This window comes from Vulpes vulpes, chromosome 14, assembly GCF_048418805.1.
Source record: "Vulpes vulpes isolate BD-2025 chromosome 14, VulVul3, whole genome shotgun sequence".
In the NCBI taxonomy this organism is placed as follows: Eukaryota; Metazoa; Chordata; class Mammalia; order Carnivora; family Canidae; genus Vulpes; species Vulpes vulpes.
The window spans coordinates 20487432-20510094 of NC_132793.1; the positions used below are offsets into that span (position 1 = coordinate 20487432).

General features: G+C 44.3%; 1 protein-coding gene across 1 annotated transcript in view; it reads right to left on the reverse strand.

The window, feature by feature from the left end:
- Positions 1-17689, reverse strand: part of ACTR5 (actin related protein 5) — a 30075-nt gene extending 12386 nt beyond the window's left edge. The window contains exons 1-5 of the mRNA XM_072735866.1: positions 17086-17689; positions 15698-15927; positions 13723-13892; positions 8474-8691; positions 7613-7795 (exon numbers count right to left, since the gene is read on the reverse strand). Coding sequence (XP_072591967.1) covers positions 7613-7795; positions 8474-8691; positions 13723-13892; positions 15698-15927; positions 17086-17484 — 1200 coding nt within the window. The 5' untranslated portion in view covers positions 17485-17689. The remainder of the gene's footprint in view (positions 1-7612; positions 7796-8473; positions 8692-13722; positions 13893-15697; positions 15928-17085) is intronic.
- Between the last annotated feature and the right edge of the window lie 4974 nt (positions 17690-22663).

The following is a 22663-nucleotide window of genomic DNA, read 5'->3' on the forward strand; positions in this document are numbered from 1 at the left end:
GAACAAAACAGCACCTGTAATTTAAGAAGGCCTTCACTCTATCAGTTCACAGTCACGAACAAGAATTGGTGTTTTGCTCAATGTCCTCGAAGTTTGTGTAAAAATTATTAAAAATTTTCTAAACTATTAAAAAAAAAGAAAAGACTAAAAGCTCCCGAGGCAGCAGAGAGCTTTGCAACTCTGGCACCCAGCACAATGGGCTTTCCTCTTCAGCCACAGTGAACCTAAGTGGATTCAACTCACGCTGGCAGGACCCCCAACACCGGGCTTAGGGCATACTATAATTTTGACCTGAACAAGAGAATCTGAGCAGGGGTAGTGTGGTTCTAGGTGACATCTCTAGCCATCTGTCATTCTGCCATGTGAAAGGCAGAGGAGTTTCACCTTCTGGACTCAAGGGGGAGAAGTTCCAGGAAGAAATTCCATGGAAGAATGCTCTAACAATGACAGTTGTCGTAAAAAGGACTGTCTTATGAGAAGGTCTTGGGGAGGACGCAAGCTGACTCAGTACTATCCACCTGGCATGCTGAAGGGAGGTCCCTGCGTGGGGTACAAGCCCCCTGAGGTCAGCCTTACCCTTGGAAATCTATGAAGTGCACAAATTACCAATATAATTCAGAGCACTTAAGTACACTTCTCTAGAACATAGCCACATATATTGCCAATGTAAATTAGCATTCAAACTCACTTTTTTTAAAGGTTTTTTTTTTGGTTTTTTTTTTTTAAATTTTTAAAGAGACAGAGAGTGCACAGGAGCAGGGAGGCACAGAGGGAGAGAGAATCCCAAGCAGGCTCCATGGTGTGTAGAGCCTGATGCAAGGCTCAATCTCAGGACCCTTAGATTATGACCTGAGCCGAAATCAAGAGTTGAACACTCAGCCGACTGAGTCACTCAGGCATCCCTCAAACTCACTCTTAAGGGAATGCCCTTCAACACTCCTGCAGTGCACACCCACCAGAACAGTTATATGCATATATGGCTTATAGAATGAGGGACAATGTATCCTAAATTCTGTTCAATATAAAGAATTCTACCAAATTTAAGGAGAGGGTGAACCCTGGAAAGGACGGGGAACATTTCATCTGAGACTAGAGAACAGGAAGAGAAGAACTAGTTTGGAAATAGGTAACTTAAGGAGAGAAGAAGGTTGGGATCCCTGGGTGGCACAGCGGTTTAGCGCCTGCCTTTGGCCTAGGGCGCGATCCTGGAGACCCGGGATCGAATCCCACGTCGGGCTCCCAGTGCATGGAGCCTGCTTCTCCCTCTGCATGGAGCCTGCTTCTCCCTCTCCCTATGTCTCTGCCTCTCTCTCTCTCTCTCTCTCTCTCTCTCTGTGACTATCATAAATAAAAATTAAAAAAAAAAAAAAAAAGAGAAGAAGGTAGGCTGGGAGGCAAGAATCCACGGACTTTGCTTTCAGGGAAGGAGGTGAGAGCCATCTGAATACTGCATCCAATTCAGGAGCAGAAAACCTGATCCTTCACAATCCTCCCTGTGGAGATGACTACTATGCTTCAAGTGTGAGGAAATGGGCTCCACAGAGGATCAACACTTGCCCAAGATCACATCACACTACTAAGTGTTGGAAGCTTGGCCCAAGACAGATGGTTTAGCTCCAAAGTCTTGGACCTGCCTCAAGCTAAACTTTTATACATCGTGAGTCTGAGTGCAGCAGGACAACTGGGCTCTGCGAGCATGGAAGATCTGAGGTCACAGTGAACAGGAGAACAAAAGATTTTACAAGCAGCAGCAAGGCCAGCTGAGCGAAACGGCAGGCTTCTCTACCCCAGGACGGGCTGCAAAGCACATGAGAAGACATTCCCCTGGAAGTCTGCAGTCTAGTCTGGAAGACTCTGATCTCCCAGAAAGAAGCCACAACCCTGGGAATGCTTGGGCCTGTTCTAACTCAGCACTAAACTCAGGGGTCCCAAGAGAGGATCAGAAACAGATCATGAAAGTTCTCCCTCATTTGGTGGCTCGTCATCCAGGGCAACCGGCAACCAGGAGCACTGTGGTGTTACAGAAAGAAGGGAGGCTTTGGGGTCACATCAGTCCAGCTCTGAATGGCAACCAAAGATTTATTTAATGTCACAATGGTATATAGTCTGAGCATATTTTCTCCTCCTCCTAGGGCGTACCCCTAAGGCAGTGGTGGGGTGACAACTGGACACTTCTTCCTTCTTTCAACTAGGCACTCATTCTGGTCCCTTAACTGTTACAATACCAGGTTGGAGGCACACATATGTCACTTGTGTATTTAAAATAACTACAGGCAATACTTGTGGATCCTTTCTCCGAATAATGAGTAAAGGCAAGCCCTAGGCTCCAGAGTTACCTCCTACCTACTGCTCTACTCCCCACACTTCAGTCTGACTCATCTTCTATCCCAACCTCCACTCCTGACCTCTCCGACCTCCCAGGGATGACCTCCCTTGTGCATTCACAGCTTCCTCTACCCACCCGGGAGCCTGATCATAGCTGCCACCCTCCAATCCTACTCTACTGCTGTGCTGCTCCAACAGACACTCTCAGATCCTAAAGGGTAGGATCCCACCCTTTAGGGGGGGAGGCTCATTCCTCTTGCGCTCTGAGGCAGGCTGTATTTTTCAAAAACCATGACAACGGTATCTTCCATCCTACATGCTCTTCCTCCAGGGGATTTTGACACTCCCCACAAAGGGATGGGGCTTATTTCCTCCCCTCGAATCTTAGCAGGGACCTGTGAGATTCCAACCATTAGAGCTGACACAAGTGGTATCATGTGACTTCCTATGTGAGGTCATAAAAGGCCACACAGCTCCCTTCACCTTGACCTCTGAAACACTGGCTCTCTGGCTACTCGATCTTGGGGAGCTCCCTCCTAGAAGCCAGTTGCCATGATGAGAAGCCCAAGGCACACAGACAGACCCCACATGGGTACTCAGGTCCACCATCCTGCTAAGCATGGCCTTGGAGTCATCCCAACCCAGATGCCAGCTAAGTGAAAAACCCTCCAGGGGTCCCAGTCCCTAGCTGTCCAAGTCTTCCCAGATGAGGCCCCAAGTGTCACAGAGCAGAGATCCCTACTACGCTCTGAATTCCTGACCCGTCATATTTGGGAGCACAACACAATGGTCATCATTTTATGCTACTAAGTTTAGAGTAGTTTTTCCACACAGCAACAGGTAATTGAAATACACTTCTTGTGAGCAGGAGTGGAGAAAGCCCCAGGCTGCTGCTGGCGGGCCTGCCATCCTCTTCGGCTTCCTCGTGCATTCCCCAGAGCAGGTGTCTGCAAGCACTCCCAACACTTCTCCGCAGCCCCCACTTTTAGTCACCACTGGCAGTTCTTAGCAGATGGCTTCAGGTGCTTCAGAAAGCCCACTGCCTATTTATCCTGCACCCCACCTCTTTACCTTTCCTCCTGTCCTTCCACGCTCCGGTGTTATCACCCACTCTAGGCTGAGCCCACGACCCAAGCTCTTACGATGCTCCCAATAACCCTGCTGCTCTTTCAGTCTCTTACCCTAGCTTTTCCTCCACCCTCAGAATTCTAAGGAGTGGCCTTCCCCAGGTATCCTTCTCTTCTCACTCCCCATGCAATACTAGGTCCTTCCACAGCAGGGTCCTGGCAAATTTCATTTTAAGTCCCACAGAGACTCTAAAGATAAGGCACTCAAACCAAAGGCATTACCTCCAGCCTCTGCCTTTCAGGATAGCCTCTGTGGGGCCTCTGTGGGACCCTTGTGGGACCCTCATGGGACCAGAGTGAATCTGCACTTGGATGGCCTGGGTCTGAACCTCAGCTGCACTACCTGTAGCTGTGCAAAGTTGGGCAAATTCCTCTACTCCCCTGAATCTCAGCCTCCTTCTCTGTCAAACAGATATATAATAGTACTCACAGAATTGTAAAAATTAATCAAGATAACACTTGCAGAAGTGCTCAGCACAGGGTCTGCCACATGTCACATGTTCTATTATCAGCAACTGCCACTCTGTTACCACATCCACTAAGTGGCACCAAAAACCCTGGATGCTACCTCTGAAGTGTCTCCTCTACCTTCCACCCCCATGGCTGCTCTCCCACCCTTCCCACATCAGCTCTCTTCTGGATTACAACACATTTACACCTGCCTTCCCACCCCAAGCTTCACCCCTCCCTAAACCCATCATCCTAACTGTCACTAGTTATTTTCCTAACATAAAATCTCCTTAGATTATTTCCTTGCTGGACATCCTTTTGGCTCTGTGTGAAGGCTGACTGATAAAGACCTTTGTAGGCTGGCCTCTGCCTCCCTTCCCTGCTTCATCTCCCACGCTGCACACGAAATCTACCATGCTCCCTGCATGCATCCTTCTTTGCATCTAAATGTCTCAATCTATGATGTCCTTCCCTTATTTGCTACCTATTGAAATCTACAATCTTTCAGGGCCCACCTCAAATATACTAATCCTTTCTCAAAACTTCATCTATATTCCCACACACATCTACCATCATATCAGATAAGCTTCATTACAGTCAGCTAAGTATAATACAATACCCTCATTTTTTCAGGTAAATGAAAGATGCAGAAAATGTATGTTAATCTATGTCACTAGTACTTAGCATACCATGCCTATTACTGTGTGTGTGGTGAGCCCCTGGGATACACCCTTTAATTTCCCTGGAACAGCAGATTATAAAATGTTCAAGTTTCAAAAGACTTCTTCAGCTATAGCCAAAAACATCATCATCCACCTTCAATTATCTATACTCAGAAACATGCTACTTAAAGATCACTTCTCAGTTTCACTAGAAATGATAAAAAAATATTTTACTCATCCTAATTCATATGACTCACAGAGAAATAAAGCCAATGATTTCTTTTTTTTAAAGATTTTATTCATTTATTCATGAGAGACAGAGAGAGAGAGAGAGAGAGAGAGACGCACCAAGACACAGGCAGAGGGAGAAGCAGGCTCCATGCACAGAGCCCGACGTGGGACTCGATCCCGGGTCTCCAGGATCATGCCATGGGCTGAAGCGGCACTAAACCACTGAGCCACCCAGGCTGCCCCAAAGCCAATGATTTCAAAGCAGGCAATGGGCATGCTAGAGAGAACAGATTTCTCTACCACGGCTGGCTTCTCGCCTTCTAGGGTTTGCCAGAGTGTCCACATGTATTGTGTAGCACTCAGGAACACAAATAGCCATTCTTTTGGAACTGAACAGAATGACAGTTTGCCAAAGCACATGAGAGAAGATGCGGCATGGTTCCCTGGAATAGTCTTGATGGAGTGGCATAAGAACAAGCAGAGGCCAGCTCTGATCTTGGCTAATCAGGCAAGAGAACTTTCTATATTAAGCTCATTGTGTTCTCCAAAAAGTGATGGTGCTCTAAAACTGTGCCCCTCCCCCAACGCCACTGCTGTACTTAGTGATGGAAGGCCAACATCCTCTAGTTTAAATACTTCATTAGGAATGCTGACAAAGCCCACTCCTTTACAATATCCTCATCAGAATACTTGCAGAATAGCAAGTGCTGAAATGGACTGGTCTATGGGGAAAAAATGGATTTCAGAAAACACTTCAGTTAAAAATTTTGCTGGATTAATCCAATTTAGCCATTACTACTTGGATGGTATTTCAATACGAACTTTGATCCACATAAATCCATTCTCTCCATTCTAAACAAATTACATTGCCGGAAAACACCATAAATACTTTTGAAAGGTAGAACTAGCCAGCCACTGTCGTGGTCACATTTATCCCATGAAATTACTGTAACTGACCCTAATCACACTCACCCTCAATAAATGCTGACTGACCCTCATGCTTTGAGGACAGATCAACTCATTAAATTTGTTGTATACAGAGAAACTACTGAAAGTCCAAAATTTCAAAACCTCCCCAAGCCCAGAGAGATCTGAATATTATCCCCAGAGCACGGAAGGAAGTGGGGACTTAATAAGTACCTGCTAACTGCATGAAGGAGTGGCTGACTCACAGCCTGCAACAAATACAGAAAAATCCACAAAGAGAAGGAAAAACTAGCTCTCAACTGCTTACGAATCACATTTTATAGTTGTTTGGGCTTTTCTTTTGAAATCTGAAATCCCGGGGTGCCTGGGTGGCTCAGATGACCGAGTAGACGTCTGCCTTTGGCTCAAGTCATGATGTCAGGATCCTGGGATCAAACCCCACATTGGGCTCCCTGCTCAGGAGAGTCTGTTTCGCCCTCTCCCTCTACCCTTGCTTGCGTTCTCTGTCTTTCTCATAAAAAAAAAAAAAAAAAAATCTGAAATTCCTCGCCTGCCAGTGGCTTAATGATACATCTCTGGTATAAAGATGCTGATGTCCTACTAGCACATTAAGCACGGTAAGAACTGAACAAGGGGGAATACACAACAAAGGCAACATGGGTCTGCACAACAGGGAATCGGGGAAGCTGACCTGGGATACCACTCCAGAGTAAGACGGCAGTCATGGCCCCTCACCCACACTCTAGCCATCCTGGGAAGCTGTGTCCAGGAAGCTTGACTCGGGGTCTGCTCTGACATGCATGCCCTGGCTGGCTGTTGGCCTCAGGGAATCTCAGGTATTTGGAGAGCTGGAGATGGAGGCTGAGCGCAGCAAGTGTGTAAGTGAGCCTCCAGCTGAGAGTCAGAGCAAGCACAGGCTTCCTACTGAGCCAAAGACACCTCTGAAGTCACTGGCAAGCAGCCACACCACGCCTAGCACCAAACTGGATTTTTCCATGGGACTGCTTCTTTCTAAATGTATAGGTTTTAGAATTTAAAGAAAGTTGATTTAAAAACAAAAACCTACCAAGCTAGAATGGTTAATCCTGGCCCAGAAATGTCACAAGTCAATGAACAAGTCCTTTGTCTTAGAACTCCAGAGCAGATAGATTTAGGACATGCACACACTTACTAACACTTTCTTCCAGTTCTAAAGCCAAGCAAGTCAACTCATGTGTATGGGTGTGCAGTGCCCAGTGTGAGGATATGCATCACCTTGGGCCCTATCTCAGCCCTGCCACTTGCCTTGATGCCATATCAACACTTATTAACAGTCCACTGGCATGGAAACAAAAAGGAGAAGACAGAGAACACTGAAGAGCTTATTCAAACAGTTTTAGTCATGGCTGATCTTAAATCAACGCATGGACATTTTATTAAGCACATCTACTAGGTGCTGTAAAAAATCCATCAACTATTATGAAGCATGACTCCTGTCCTTAGGGGACATCACGATGGAAAGAAAGTGAACCATCAACCACAATATATTTAAGAAAATATGAGGAAAAGTAGAAGGGAGTGTGTGACTAACTGCAAATAACCATTAGAAGAATGTCCAGATTCAAGATGGCACCACATGGCTGGTGCCTGAATGTTCTTTCTACTCTACATGCACAGATGCCCCTCCCAGGGGAGCCAGAAGTCTACAGGGTGACTCACCCTTGGGTACAAACTTCAGTCAGCACAAGGTCAGTGCCTCTCTGCCCTGTCCATGTCCCCATGGACGGCACTCACCATGCTGCTTTCCAAGTCTGGTCATACCTCTTTGAGGTCAGCCTTCTCAAGATAGTCCTCCCTCCTGCCCTCAGGCTAAACGACCCTATGGGACCCTCCGCCCAAGGCCCCTGGTACCTCAGGCTTGCTGTCCACCACATCCACCTCAAGGGTGACTTCTGCTTGGAGGATTTTCTGCTTTGCCTGCTCCACTGCTGAGCTGAGTTTCTGTATGTAGGACTGCAGTTCTTCCGGGGAGTCCATGTTCAGCTCTACCAGAGCTTTGTGAAACTGATCCATCTGGCCATCCTCTAAAAGTTCCTGAAACCAGAGCAGCTGCAATTCATCTTCAAAGATGACAACACAATCACAAACAGGAAGGAAAAAGAAGTAGTTTGGAAGCTAAACAGAGAAAAACTACAGCAGGAAGGGCTCCCACAACTCCCCTAGCCTGCCCCTCCACAAAATCTCACCTCCCACCCACAGTTCACACACCGCCCTCTTCCCTAGCTGTCTCTAGGCTGCATCGTATTACAGTCTCAGCACCATCTGAATAGGCAAAACTAATCTATGGTGACAGATGTCAGAAATGTATTGGCTAAGAAGGGATATGCAGGAGGTTTCTGGGATGCCAGTAGTGCTCTGGATGGCAGATATACATTGTGTCTCACGTTGTGACAATCCATCGAGTTACACACTATAGATTTGTGGACATGCGCTACACTTCAATTCAAAAGTTATAAGACAAAGGAGATTATAAGTCCAAAGTAAATTGGTGAAGGCCAAGCCCACAACTCTCTTGAGATACCTGCTGCTCTGTATGCAGCATGACTCCTCTGTGCTGAGGAGCTCCACACTGAGAACCCTCGAGTCCTCCTTGATCGCAAGGGGAACTCAGACAGTCACTGCATTTCTTGGCTGAGGAAGAAGATCTAGGAAGAAACCTTTCTGGGACCGCCTGTGCAAAGGCTGCGGCGCCCTCCTGGGATGCACACGCACCTGCACATAGAGCAGTCTGTCCAGCCGCTCCTGGTCCAGCTGCAGCTTCTCCTCCCGCCGGCGGGCATTGAGCTCCTGCAGGCGCCGCAGCTGCTGCTGCCGCCTCTCCTGCTTCTCCTCAGAGCTCAGAGTGCTGCCCAGGAGCTTGCTAGAGAACGGGAGCTGCATCTTGTGGACATTGTTTTCGTAATAATCAGGGCATCTCCATTTTTGCAGTTCTTTGGAGAAATAATTTTGGAAGTTATAAAACAGAAACACTATTAGCACAGAAATTAGAAAGTTAATACCAAGCTTTGAAATCCAGATAAGGTAGAGAAAGCACGGTCCACTCAAACTCTGACTCCACCCCGGTGACAAAATGCAGATATAACACCTGGACATGTGTAATGCCTACAGATCTGTTCTCAAAAAATTGCTAACTAAAGTTTGCCAGACAGACCTGATAACAGAAAGAAACTTGGAACTTTAGGAATGAAGAAATAGCAATAGATATGATGAAAATCTCGGTCAACGTGATAGACTAACCTCTTCTGGAGTTCTTTTAAAATATGTTTGAAAAAAAATAAAATAAAATAAAATATGTTTGACAATTCAAAGTAAAAAGCCCTCACAATGTCTGTTGGGTTTTCAACGTGTATAAATGTAATACGTAAGACAACCCTGGATAAAGGAGCCCCTGGGGTGCTAACATTGCCACATTCCACTGAGATGGTAAAAAGAGGCTCTCAAAACACTGCAAGGAGTCTGTCGACTATAACCTCAGGGCAACCACTAAAAAACTATACAAAAAGATATAGTAAAAACACAACAGACAAATTAAAATACCAATACGAAAACAAAATTTTTAATATTTAAATAACCCAAAAAAGGCAGTAAAAACAGGAACAAAGAGAATAACAGACAACAAATAATAAAATGGTAGAACTAAACCCAACATATGAATAATAAATTTTAAACTGTCTTACCAAAGTAGTTAAAAGATAGAGACTGACACCGTGATTTAAAAAACCAAACAAAACAACCAACTATTAAGAAACTCACTTTGAATATAATGATAAAAGTAGATTTAAAAGATGGAAGGACACTCCATGCAAGCACTCAGCAAAAAAAAAGTTGGAGTGGCTGTATTAACATCCAAGTAGACATCAAAGCCAAGAAAATTACAAGGGGTAAAAAGGGATACTGTATAATGATAAAAGGTCAATTTGTCAAGATAGAATAAGAATCCTCAATATGTACCTAACAAAAGCGCTTTAGATACTTAAAAGCAAAAACTGACAGAAATGAAAGGAGAAATAAAAAATTTACAATTATCTCTTGAGACTTCAAAACTCTTTTAATAATCAACAGAGCTACAAGCACGGGAAAGGAACAGGGACATAGAAGAACTGAAGAGCATCAACCAGTGAGCCTAAATGACATCACAGACTACTCCGCCCAACAGCAGAAGTCCATGATCTTTTCAAGTATAAATGGAACATTCACCAAAGGAGACCATGCACCAAGGTCATAAAGCAAACCTTCACAAGCTCCACTGATACCAAGGTTTTTTGACATAATGAAATTTAACTAGAAATAAGTCATGGAAATACTACAGGAGTTATCTCTAAATACTTGACCATAAAACACCTTAACTTTCAGCCTTCCACATCAATTATTTATTAAACTATCAAATTGGATTGAACCTTTAAAACCTAAATGTTTTATTTTAATTAAGTTTTAATTTTAATTCCAGTGTAGTTTCAGACATACATTACAGCAATTTAATGATTCCATACATCATCCAGTGCTCATTACAGGTATGCTCCTTAATTCCCATCACCTATTTCACCCATCCCTCCACCTTCCTGCCCTCTGGTAATCATCCATTTGTTCCTGACAATTAAAAGTCTGTTTCTTGGTTTGCCTTTTTTTTCCCTTTGTTCATTTGTTTTGTTTCTTAAATTCCACATGAGTGAAATCATATGATTCATCTTTTGCTGACTTATTTCACTTAGCATAGTACTCTAGTTCAATGCGTATCATTGCAAAACAACATGATCGACTCATTTTTACAGCTAATAATATTCTGGTGTGTGTGTGTGTGTGTGTGTGTGTGTGTGTTCCACCTCTTCTTTACTCATTCATCTATCAATGGACACTTGGGCTGCTTCCATACTTTGGCTATTGTAAATAATGCTGCTATAAACATAGGGGTGCATATATCCCTCTGAATTAGTGTTTTTGTATTCTTGGGGTAAATACCCAGTAATGGGATTACTGGATCACTGTGGTCCTATTTTTAACTTTTTGAGGAACCTACATACTGTTTTCCAGAGTGGCTGCACCAGTTTGCATTCCTACCAACAGTGTAAGAGGGTTCCTTTTTTTCCACACCCTGGCCACACTTGTTTCTTGTATCTTTGATTTTGGATGGTATCTCTTTTGATTTGCATTTTCTGATGGTTAAGTGATGTTGAGCATCTTTTCACACGTCTCTTGACCATCTGTATGTCTTCTTTGGAGAAATGCTCGTTTATGGATTATTTGTTTTATGAGTGTTGAGTTTAATCAGTTCTTTATATAATCTGGATACTAACCCTTCATTGGACATATCATTTGCAAATATTTTCTTCCATTCCATAGGTTGTCTTTTAAGTTTTGTTGTATCCATTCACTGCGTGGAAGCTTTTTATTTTGGTGTATTCTCAATAAAACAACACATTTCTAAATAATCAATGGTTTATAAAAATAAATACTGAGGGAAATTAGAAAATATCTGAACTCAATAAACATTTAAAAATATCAAAATGTACAGAATGTAGATAAAGCAATGCTGAAAGGGAAATTTGCAGCATTAAATGCTTACACTAAAAAGAAGAATGGTCTCATAATAATCTGAACTTCTATCTTAAGAATCTAGAAAAAGAGGGCAAACTAAACCTAAAGTAAGTAGAAGGAAGGAAATAATAAAAAGACATCAATGAGATTACCTAAATAGTCCTACTTCTATTAAAGACATTGAATCTATAGTTATAAGTCTTTATTTTTTTTAAGATTTTATTTATTCATGAGAGACACAGAGAGAGAGGCAGAGACACAGGCAGAGGGAGAAGCAGGCTTCTTGCAGGGAGCCCCATGTGGGACTCAATCCCCAAACCACAGGATCACAACCTGAGCCAAAGGCACTCAACCACTGAGCCACTCAGGCATCCCTATAGTTAAGTCTGTATAAAAAGAAATCCCCAGGCTCTAATGGTTCCACTGGAGAATTCTATCAAATATTAAAAAATATATATATCATCTATCTACACAATGTTTTCCAGAAAATAGAAGGCGGGGGTACCTGGGTGGCTCAGTCGATTAAGTGTCCGACTCTTGGTTTCCACTCAGGTTATGATCTCAGGGTACTGAGATTGAGCCCCATGTTGGGCTCTGCACTGAGCACAGAGCCTCAAAATTATCTCTCCCTTTCTTTCTGCCCCTTCTCCCCCAATTAATAAAAAAAAAAAAAAAGAAAGAAAAAAACCAGAAGAAAAGGGAACACTTTCCATCTAATTTAATAAGACCAGCATCACCGGGATACCAAGACTAGTCAAAGACCATATAAGAAAACTATAGATCAACATCCTTCATGAATACATGAATATAGACATAAAATCCCACAAAATATTACCAACTCAAATAAAAAAACATATAAAAATAATAATATACCTGAACAAGTGGGGTCTATCCCCCTACCCAATCAAGGCTAGTTCAAAATCCAAAAGCAATCATTAAAATCTCCCATATGAGTAGTCCTAAAGCAGGAACACTACAGGATCATATCAATTGGTGCAAAAAGCACCTTTCACAAAATTCAAAATCCATTCATGATACAAATGCTCAGTAAAACTAGGAAGAGAAAAGAATTTCCTCAGTTAGATGAAGGGCATCTGCAAAAAACTTCACACTAATATCATACAGTTAATAGTGAAAGACCACATTCCTCCACTATGCCAAAAACAGGATCTGGGCATAAAACAGGGATGCTCACTATCACCACTCTTATTCAATATTGTGCTGGAAATCCCAGCCAGTAAAATAAGGCAAGACAAAGCAAAAAAAAGGCAAACAGATCCGAAAGGAAGAAATAAAACTGTCCCTTTTCATGGATGACATGTCTACATAGAAATTCCCAAGGAATCTACAAAAAACAAAAATAAATTTAGCAAGGTCACAGGATATAAAGTCAACACATAAAAATTAATTGCATTTCTATACATTAACAACGAGAAGTGGAAACAAATGAAACAAGCAAAGAAAGACTCAAGCATAAATCTAACATGTACAGGATCCATATGTCGAAAACTACAAAATGCTGAAGAAAGAAAGAAAAACCTAGGTAAATGGAAAGAGCTACTATGTTCATGGATTAGAAGATTCCACGTAGTTCAAAATGTCACTTCTCCCCAGTTTAGATTTAACATTACATCTTGATTTAATATCATAACTGGATTTGTATTTAAAATGTTGTTTCAGGGATCCCTGGGTGGCGCAGCGGTTTGGCGCCTGCCTTTGGCCCAGGGCGCGATCCTGGAGACCCGGGATCGAATCCCACATCAGGCTCCCGGCGCATGGAGCCTGCTTCTCTCTCTGCCTGTGTCTCTGCCTCTCTCTCTTTCTCTCTGTATGACTATCATAAATAAATAAAATTTAAAAAAAAAAATAAATAAATAAAATAAAATAAAATAAAATGTTGTTTCAGGGGATCCCTGGGTGGCGCAGAGGTTTGGCGCCTGCCTTTGGCCCAGGGCGCGATCCTGGAGACCCGGGATCGAATCCCACGTCAGGCTCCTGGTGCATGGAGCCTGCTTCTCCCTCTGCCTGTGTCTCTGCCTCTCTCTCTCTCTCTGTGTGACTATCATAAATAAATAAATAAATAAATAAATAAATAAATAAATAAATAAATAAATAAATAAAAATTAAAAAAAAATAAAATGTTGTTTCATATCCAATCTAATACAGATTTCATATACTTTCAATCAAAATTCCAACAGAATCTTTTTTGTACATATGAATAAACTAATCCTAACATCTATATGGAAAGGTAAAGGAGGTAAAATAGCCAAAACCCTTTTCAAAAAGTTAACAGTTTACTGAACAGTTTAAGTAAATACCAAAAGGAAGAGGGGATACTAAAAAGCCAAAGAGTCATCCTGGGCACAATTTAAGGAACACCTCAATGTAGCCAACATCTATAAGCCGCAGGCAAATGCCCTCTTCATTACCTTCCACGTAATCTTCAGCAACGTAGCTGTGCTCGTGCAGGATCTCCTCCATGCGGCTGAGTGTGATGGCTGCCAGGTGCCCAGGATACTTCAGCTGCAGGAGGCGCTGGAGGTAGCCAGCTGCCTGGCTTCCTCCCAGATTGATGCGTTTGCAGTTTTTAGCATCTAACCTACAATCAAGGAATGGAAAACAGTGCTGACGTTTTTGGCAACATGGAAGAAAGAACAGGGACCACTTGGTGGGGAGTCTGAGAGAAGGATAACAGTCCAGATGAACAAAGAAGAAACCAACCAGGTAAGGGAACAGAAAACTTTACAGATGAAGGGACTCTAAGTTCCCAGCCTCTTACTCAATGCAGGAATTCGTAGTCCACACCCAGACATCTAACTTCCAGCAAGAGTCTCAGAAGGAAACAAGGCTAGATGGAAAGATTGTGCACTCTGAATTCAGACCCTAATGTGACTTGTCAAGCATTTCTCAACCTGTGGGCCTTGTAGAATCAGTGGGGGAAAATGTTAAACATACTAATTCTCAGGACTCCTTTGCTTTGGGGCAGGCCCGGGAATATGCATTTTAACAAACTTCTCAGGTAAGTGCAGCAAAGGCTGGAGTTTAAGATCCCCTTCCCTAGATACTCCACTTTTACTGATGCATAAACATTAAGGAACCATGCACATACTGGCTTACTGTAAACTAAAAGGACCTGGTCCCCTTCACATGATATAAAGGGAAAGAGAACCAGAATAACATTTTTCTTAACATGAGAAAGAGGAGCAGAGCACTAGGGTCTTGAAGCATAATGAAATGCTGCCGCTATATCATGCTTCACCAGCAGATGCCAGCATAGAACAGGCTACGCTCCAATGTGCTCATTTCTTAGCTTTCAGGTAAAATACTTTTCTCTCAGTATGATATAAAAATAACAAGGTTATTTTTAATTTCTGCATATTCTGTTTACATAAAATAGAAAACTCTATACATCAGGAATGTTTGGTAATATGTAAAAGAAGTATTATCTTCATAAATTTTTGTAGAAACTTCAGAGAAAATACCACTTTAGTTCTAAATAAATTCAACATTTATTTTGACTTAAACATTCAGACTATAATCTTCTAGTTCACAAAGTGCCATCACCTACATAATTATTTCATCCTCAGGGTGAGGATGAAATTAGTTTCTAAGAAACTCTAAGAAATTAGTTTCTCCCAATTTTACATGTTAAGCAGATATGTGAAGAGGGTAAATAACTTCACCCTCAGCAGGGCTGCAAATCCAGGCCTTCAAGGCCAAAACCAGGGCTCTACTTCCTACTTAAATGCCCTTTATGCACTGAGAAACCTCAGAGAGCATCATGCTGGCCTTCGTCTCTTCTCTGAGCATAAAAGTCCAAACATAAAATGAAAACAGGTTTATTTTTTTATTTTTTTTGAAAACAGGTTTAAAAATGAAACTACCCTCACCTTTTACCCAACTTGGAAATGTTTTAATAAGTACCTGTATTACATGCCAGGGACTATACCTGGAAAAAGAAAGGTCTTAAAAAAAAAAAAAAAAGGTCTAAACAATCATGATTAAAAAGCTTTAAATAAAAAAATAACCTCTCAATAATAAGGTGACTCCAGAACATTTCAAAGACCGTTTACATTATTCAAATAATGTATTCAAAACATTTTTATGGAGCACCTACTACCTGCAGGTACTAGGTGAGCTATCTTGCCATAGTTCAAAATAGTAAAATTCTAGAACTGTAGATTTGGCCCTCGCAGACGATCTACTGCAACTTGGCCCAGGAGATCACAAAGGATGGAAGGTGGATTGACTAAAGTCACATAGTCAAGTATGTCAGAGGCAAGCCCAGAGGCCGGTTCACAGTCCAATGCTTGTTCTTTCCACTCCACCTCTAAAGTGGGCCCCCAATAAATGTTTTCTGAATGTTTCTCAAAACAGCACTCAAATGCTGTCAAGGCTACTCACCTCCCTTCTAAGATGGGTAAAATATGTGTACACTGGTATCCAGATGAAATGATGAGCCCACTGGAAATCAAGTTCTTTGGCTTATTGTGGTAAAAGCTGAAGAGGCTGTCTATTCCATAGGCAACCTTAGGGATCCCATAGCACTCAAAAAGAAGCTCGGACATCATTTGTCGAGAATACAGTGGGTTGCACACAGCTTCTGTCAGAACTATGGGATGATCGACACAGCCCTACTTTGAAAGAAAAGAGAAAGCAGACAAGTAACAAAAAACACTCTTTTCAAAGCACAAAAAGAAACCAAAGTCCTACTGTAAAGACTGAATTTGCTTTTTGGTTTTTAATCAAAAATCTGACCAGAAGCAACTGTAGAATACTCACCTCATCTCTACTGGAAATTGTTGTAGAAAATATGAAAGCAGGGTCAATTTAAGGTTAATCAGTCAAACTCCCTCCAAAGTGTCAGCAAACCATGTCAGCTCTGTGTCCGATTTACCTTCAGAACCCAATGGCTTCATACCACATCCCCCTCCCCCAACTTCCTTCCCGTGTAAGTCACCACCACCTCTCACTTGGGTTATGGCAACAGCCTCCTAACTGACCTCCTGGTTCTACCCTATGCCCCTTGCCAGTTTGTTCTGCATTTAGCAGCTACAATGATCCTTCTGGAACAAAAGCCACATCCCTGCCCTTGCTCAACACCCTGCCATGGCTCCTCATTTCACGCAAGTAAAAGCCAAACGTGATCTGCTTCCCCCCACCGCAGCTCTCTGACTTCCTCCTCCACTTACTATTCTCCTCTCACCCTGGCTGCTATCAGTTAGGACTGGGGCACATTCCTGCCTCGGGGCCTGCTCACTGGCTGTTGCCCGTCTGGAATGCCCTTTGCTCATTCACATGGCTTGCTCCCTCAGTCACCTCCTTGAATCCTTGCTCAAACAGCATCTTCTCCCTGCGTCCTATCCTGACCATGGGGGGGGGGGGGTCATCCTCTCCTCTCCTCCTACCCTACCTGAAAATCTACCACCTAATTCTAGTTATTCGCCTTTTCATACTAGACTGTCTTTTTTTTTTTTTTTCCATTCTAGCTCCAAAGCACAGAAAAAATGTGTCACATTCACGGATGTATTCCGAACGCCTAGAAAAGTGCCTGACACAGAGTGGGGTGCTCAATACCTACGGCCGAACGTGTGCTGCAAGGGAGGAGGAGCGCTGTGTGCTCGCTGCTGTACCCCAGGAGCCTGGCGCACGGCGTGCACACGTTGGGCGCTTACGACTTACTCGACTGACCAAATGAACGAGGAAATGAGCAAATGAGAGCTCCTGTAGTGAGGACGACCCCAGAGAGCCCAGAGCGCGGAGCCGCGAGCCCCCACCCCCCCCCGCTTCACCTGCGAGGAGACACCCAGGTGCTGGAAGCTGTAGTCCAGCAGCAGCTCCTGCAGCTCCAGGTTGACCGGTACGTTGCGGTCGAAGGGCGAGCGCAGCATCCAACGCAGCGGCTCCAGGCTGCCCAGCGCGTTGCCCACCTGCGGGCCCGCCCCGCCCCGAGCCCCGCCCCGCCCGCGGGCGCACACAGCGCGGAACTGCAGGCGCGGCTCGGGACCCGGGTCCGGGCCGGGGCACGCCCAGCCAGCCCGGGCCTGGAACGACCCGTTGTCCAGCACGAGCGGCACCGGCAATGGCCCGTGTGCCCCCGGCCCGGCCTCGAGCACCGGGTCCGGCGCGGCGCGGGCGTCGCGGAACGGGAAGACGTTGGCCACCGCGCCGGCCGCCCCGGCCGCCGCCATCTTGGAGCGCGCACGCCGCCGCCCCGCCCCCTTCCGCAGCGTCGCCCAGGCGGCGCCGAGCCCCGCCCCACCGCAGCCCGGCGCGGAGGGCGCAGGGTCCCGCCCCGACGGCGAGGAGCGCCTGCCGAGCCGACTGTCGCTACGCCGGGCCAGCCTTTGCGCGTGACTCGCCCGCAGCGACCCAGACCGAGTGGGGATCGCTAGGCCCCGCCCATCTTGGTCTCGCAGGCCCGCCTCTGCTTGACCTCGCCCCACCAGCCGGCCTGGCCACGCCCCTTCGCCGCAGCCGGGACGCCGGCCAGTAAGCCCCGCCCCGAGGCGTGACGCCACCGGGCCCCGCCCCGAAGCGTGACGCCACCAGGCCCCGCCCCTCCCTGGGCTCCGGGACTAGGCGCTGACCTACGCGGTCCGCCTTCTCGACCCGCCACCTCCCGTTTTCCGCGTAACTCGCCTTCACTCCTCCTCCGCGCGGTGAGGCCGCCCTCGCCGGCAGCCCGCGAAGCGGACTAGGGGAGCGATAGTGTTCAATTTCTTTTTATTTTTTTTTAAGATTTTATGTATTTATTCATGAAAGACACCGAGAGAGAGAGACAAGCAAAGACACAGGCAGAGGCAGAAGCAGGCTCCATGCAGGGAGCCCGACGTGGGGCTCGATCCCATCCCGGGGCTCGACCCCGGGGCTCCAGGATCACGCCCTGGGCCGAAGGCGGGCGCCAGTCCGCTGGGCCACCCGGGGATGCCCCTCGATTTCTTGCCCAGCAGTCCTGCTACGCACTTGTTCACTTTGTGAAAGTTCATCGTACTGTCCACTTATGATTCGTGCACTTTCCTGTAATATTTTGTGATACAATAAAGCGTTTTCAGAGGTTTATTATTATTATTTATCGTTTATTAGCTCCCACAGACTGTGTCCTGTCACTGAGACCTCAAAGACTTAGGAAAAGAGGAGGTGGGTAGAGGGATTGGGTGACAGGCACTAAGAGGGCTTGTGATGAGATGAGCACTGGGAGGGTGTTACACTCTATGGTGGCAAATTAAATTTAAATAAAATGTTTAAAAATTTGCAAAAAGGACTAATTGATCCTCAATATGTGTAATCTGTCTTCCTTTTGGTGACCTGCCAAAAGGGGTGGTAACCTGCCCCCTCCCCACCCCGCAGGAGGTCGTCTAGGATGACTATATGACTAAATTCTGGCCAATGGGCATGGGAGTAGAGGTCATGGGACACTCCCCCCCCCCCCCCAGCTCTAGCTCTAAAAGGATTGGGCGTTGTACTGTAAGCTGGCAAATCTAATATAAAATTTTTTTTAAATGGAGACCACAAAATAAAGTCTACACAACGATGGATTATATGTACAGGAATATATTTTTAACAGGTAATGTATTTATGAGGATGTTTTCTATTTCCGATATTCATGATTGACAATATCAATTTTTGCAACTGTTCTCTACATTTCCCAAGTCAATGACATTTAAACCATCGTCAGGCATCAATGTTTCACTTCTAAGGCATAATCATTTAACGGACAAAAAATTAATTAATTAGATTAAATACAATAGGGGCACCTGGGTGGCTCAGTGGTTGAGCATCTGCCTTTGGCTCGGGGTGTGATCCCCAGGGTCCTGGGATCCAATTCCCTGGCAGGCTCCCTGCATGGAGCCTGCTTCTCCCTCTGCCTATGTCTCTGCCTCTGTGTCTCTCATCAATAAATAAATAAAATCTAAAAAAAATAAATAAAATAAAAGGACTGAGCAAGCTCTCCCTTACCTGATTTCCCTCAGCTAGCAGTATACAAAGGTTTACAGCAGCTGCCTTGACTCTATGCTTCCAGTTCTGGAACACATAACTTTGAGAGAAAAAAAGCAAGTTAATTATAAAAGACGGCTCTGAATAAACATCTTAAACAGGAGATGAGACCTTAAACCTTTCTCAAAATCTCTGTGAACACTTCTAGGCCAGACTGAAAACCAGCCAAGTGGCAAAATCAGATTAAGGGTGTTGCCTTCCAACACAAACTCATTATCTCATATCTGAAAGTACTCATCCTTGAGCTGAGAAAGCAGGAATAAGCAGAAGACAGAGAATAGTAAATATATCTGAATGTAAGTTTAAGAACTACATCTCTACATACTAACATGGAAAAGCCTTCAAAATTTAGTTTTAAAAGAAATAAGTGAAGGCAGTACAATGTGTAATGAACTCCCTTTTTAAAAAGGGGGAGTAACAAATACATATGGTTTTGCTCATATTTTCATATAGATAGAGAGGAAACTAATATGAGTTTACTTGTAAAGGGTGGAGCCAAGGGTCGTAGGGAGGGGGGTGGGGCTCAGCGGTTGAGTGCCTTTGGCCCAGGGAGTGATCCTTGAGTCTCAGGATCAAGTCCCACATCAGGCTCTCTGCATGGAGCCTGCTTCTCCCTCTTCCTATGTCTCTGCCTCTCTGTGTGTGTGTCTCTCATGAATAAATAAATAAAGTCTTTTAAAAAAAGAGTGGAGCCAAGGTGGTAGGATCAGGTGGAGGAAACTTTTTCACTGCACACCTTAAAACATTTTCAGCCATGTGAATGTATTACTTTTTCACACACACACACACACACACACACAAGCACTATGTCTAAGAAAGGTAGCCTGGATTCTTGATCCCACTTCTTTGCTTCTGTATAAGAGGATAATAATCCATACCATCTGCCATGTAACTTTATAAGGCCTCTCACCATAGTCATTGATACTGGGCTTGGTCCTGTGGCTTGCTTTTAGCCAATGATAACCAAATGTGACCTAAGCAGAGGTTTTTGTTGTTGCTTTTTTTTTTTAAGATTTATTTATTTATTCATCACACACACACACACACACACACACAGGCAGAGACAGAAGCAGGCTCCATGCAGGGAGCCCGACATGGGACTCGATCCTCGATCCTCGGTCTCCGGCAGGATCAGGCCCTGGGCTAAAGGCAGCACTAAACCGCTGAGCCACCCAGGCTGCCCTGAGCAAAGGTTTTAAGTGTGCTTTGTGGTTTTAGGCTGGTCTCTTGCACTCCTGCTATTAGTCATGAGAAGAACATATCCTGAGTCTAAAGAGGATGGGAGACACCTGGAGCAGACCAGAACTCAAACAGTGGCCAGTAACCAAGTTCAGCTGACCTGCAACATAAAGTTGATCTGCCCTGTGGCCGCATGAACAATAATACCAAAAATGTTTGTTCTTATAATCCATCAAAATTTTGGGTTGCCATGCAGCATCATCATAGGAGAACACTGACAGACACACTAGATCAATGGTGCCCGATAATACTTCCTGCCATGATGGAAATGTTCTGCAATGTCCAATGCATGAGACATGTGTGAGTAGTGCAAACGAGAAGCTGAAGCTGATTTTTTAATTTTATTTAATTTTAGTTTATAGTTAAATTTAAAAAGCCATGTGTAGCTAGTGGCTACTCTGTTGCACAAAAAACAAAGCACTGGTCAAAATCTATGGCTGTGGTTATTTGCCTACGGAAATGACTAGAAGAAAATAATCAGAAGCCTACTGTATTAATTTCTTACAGCTGGAATAATAAAGCACCACTAACTAGAATGGCTGACAACAACAGAAATTTATTCTATCATACTTCTGGATGCCAGAAGTCCCAAATCAAGGTGTTCACAGAGCCATGCTCTCCCTGAAGATTCTAAAGGAAAAAATTTGTTCCATGTTTTTATCTTATATTTTGATGTTGCTTGTAGTCATTGGCTTGTACGCACATCACTCTCTGTCTCCACTGTCACATGGCATTCTCCTTGTGTGTGAATCTCTTTTCCTCTTCTTAGAAGGATACCAGTCATATTGGATTAAGTGCCCATCCTACTTCAGTATGACCTTATCTTAATTAATTACATCTGTACACCCTGTTTCCATCCCACCCACAGAGTGTTGTTGGGAGCTGCTGGAAATATAAAGCTCTTCCACCTACCACCACCACCATCCCCCTGCCCCTCGATCTTGGCCCTCAGCACTACTGGATCATCCTGCTGGGTGTTTCTGGCTAGAGGCCTCTCCTCTTCTGGCCCCTCCTGATCCCCACAACTGGTAAGGATGGCACCCACAGCCTCACTGTGGGAACAGTCACAGCTAGGCTCTTGAACAGACTCTGTCCAAATCTCTAGGAAGTAGAGCTCATTTCCCAAGCCCTACCTCACTGAGATTAGCATGAGGCAAGTGAAGTATTTGCTCAGAGAGTAAAATTTAATAAGGTGCAAAAAAATTCAATAAGATATTTGATAAACTATTTTCAAAATCAAAATTCAAAACAGCTATAGCATTCAAAACAACATGAACAAAATAATAAAATTTGACATCGAGATCCGACTGTTGCTGATATTTTCTTTTGCTTCTGACTCGATATGGTGAAGCGTAGACTACTATCGGTCCTGTGCTATCTGAATGTCATCATAACCGATCCTGAGTGCTTCAACAATAGGGAAATACACTAATGTCTGCAACTTGGAAAATGCATTTTATTTAATTGCTAGTGGATTGCTAGATGGACAGATAGATAGCTATGGGATAGATATTTCAGCATTGTAAAAATGGTAATTGTTTGGTCTAGGTGGTGGGCATGTGGGCTGTCAGTGTAGAATTCTTTCACCTTTTCTGTATGCTTGAAACCTCTCATAATGTTGAAAAGGAAAAAATTAAAAGCAGTGAGAACACCCAAGGCTGGCTCTCTGGGGTCCAACAAGCTCTCTCTCCTGAATCCTTGGATGTCCAGATCTGGGTTTTCCATCACCCCCTCACTGGCAGTGAGGACTAAGCCATCTATCTGGTCTGTCCCCTCTTTGATTGAGGCCTCTCTCTGTCCCTTGACCTGAGAACCTTCATTCCCACCAACAGAAAGTCAAGGATCCTCTCAACTTTCTGACTTGTCCCTATAAGCCTGGTGGGCTCCCTCCCGAGTCCCTAAGGCAGGAACAGATCAGTCCCTGGGGTAAGACCTGTCATTTAATGAAGCATGTTCCACAACAGAACATCCTTCTATATTTGAGGGGAAAAAAAACTATCAAAGCCTACTTTTAAAATATGGAGGACCTGCAAATAAAGCATAGAGATAAACAGTGATTATCAACTGCAGGGTGGGAGGTGATGGGTGGCAGGGAGGGAGGAAGCATTTAGAAATCTGGTGTCTGCAGGAAAG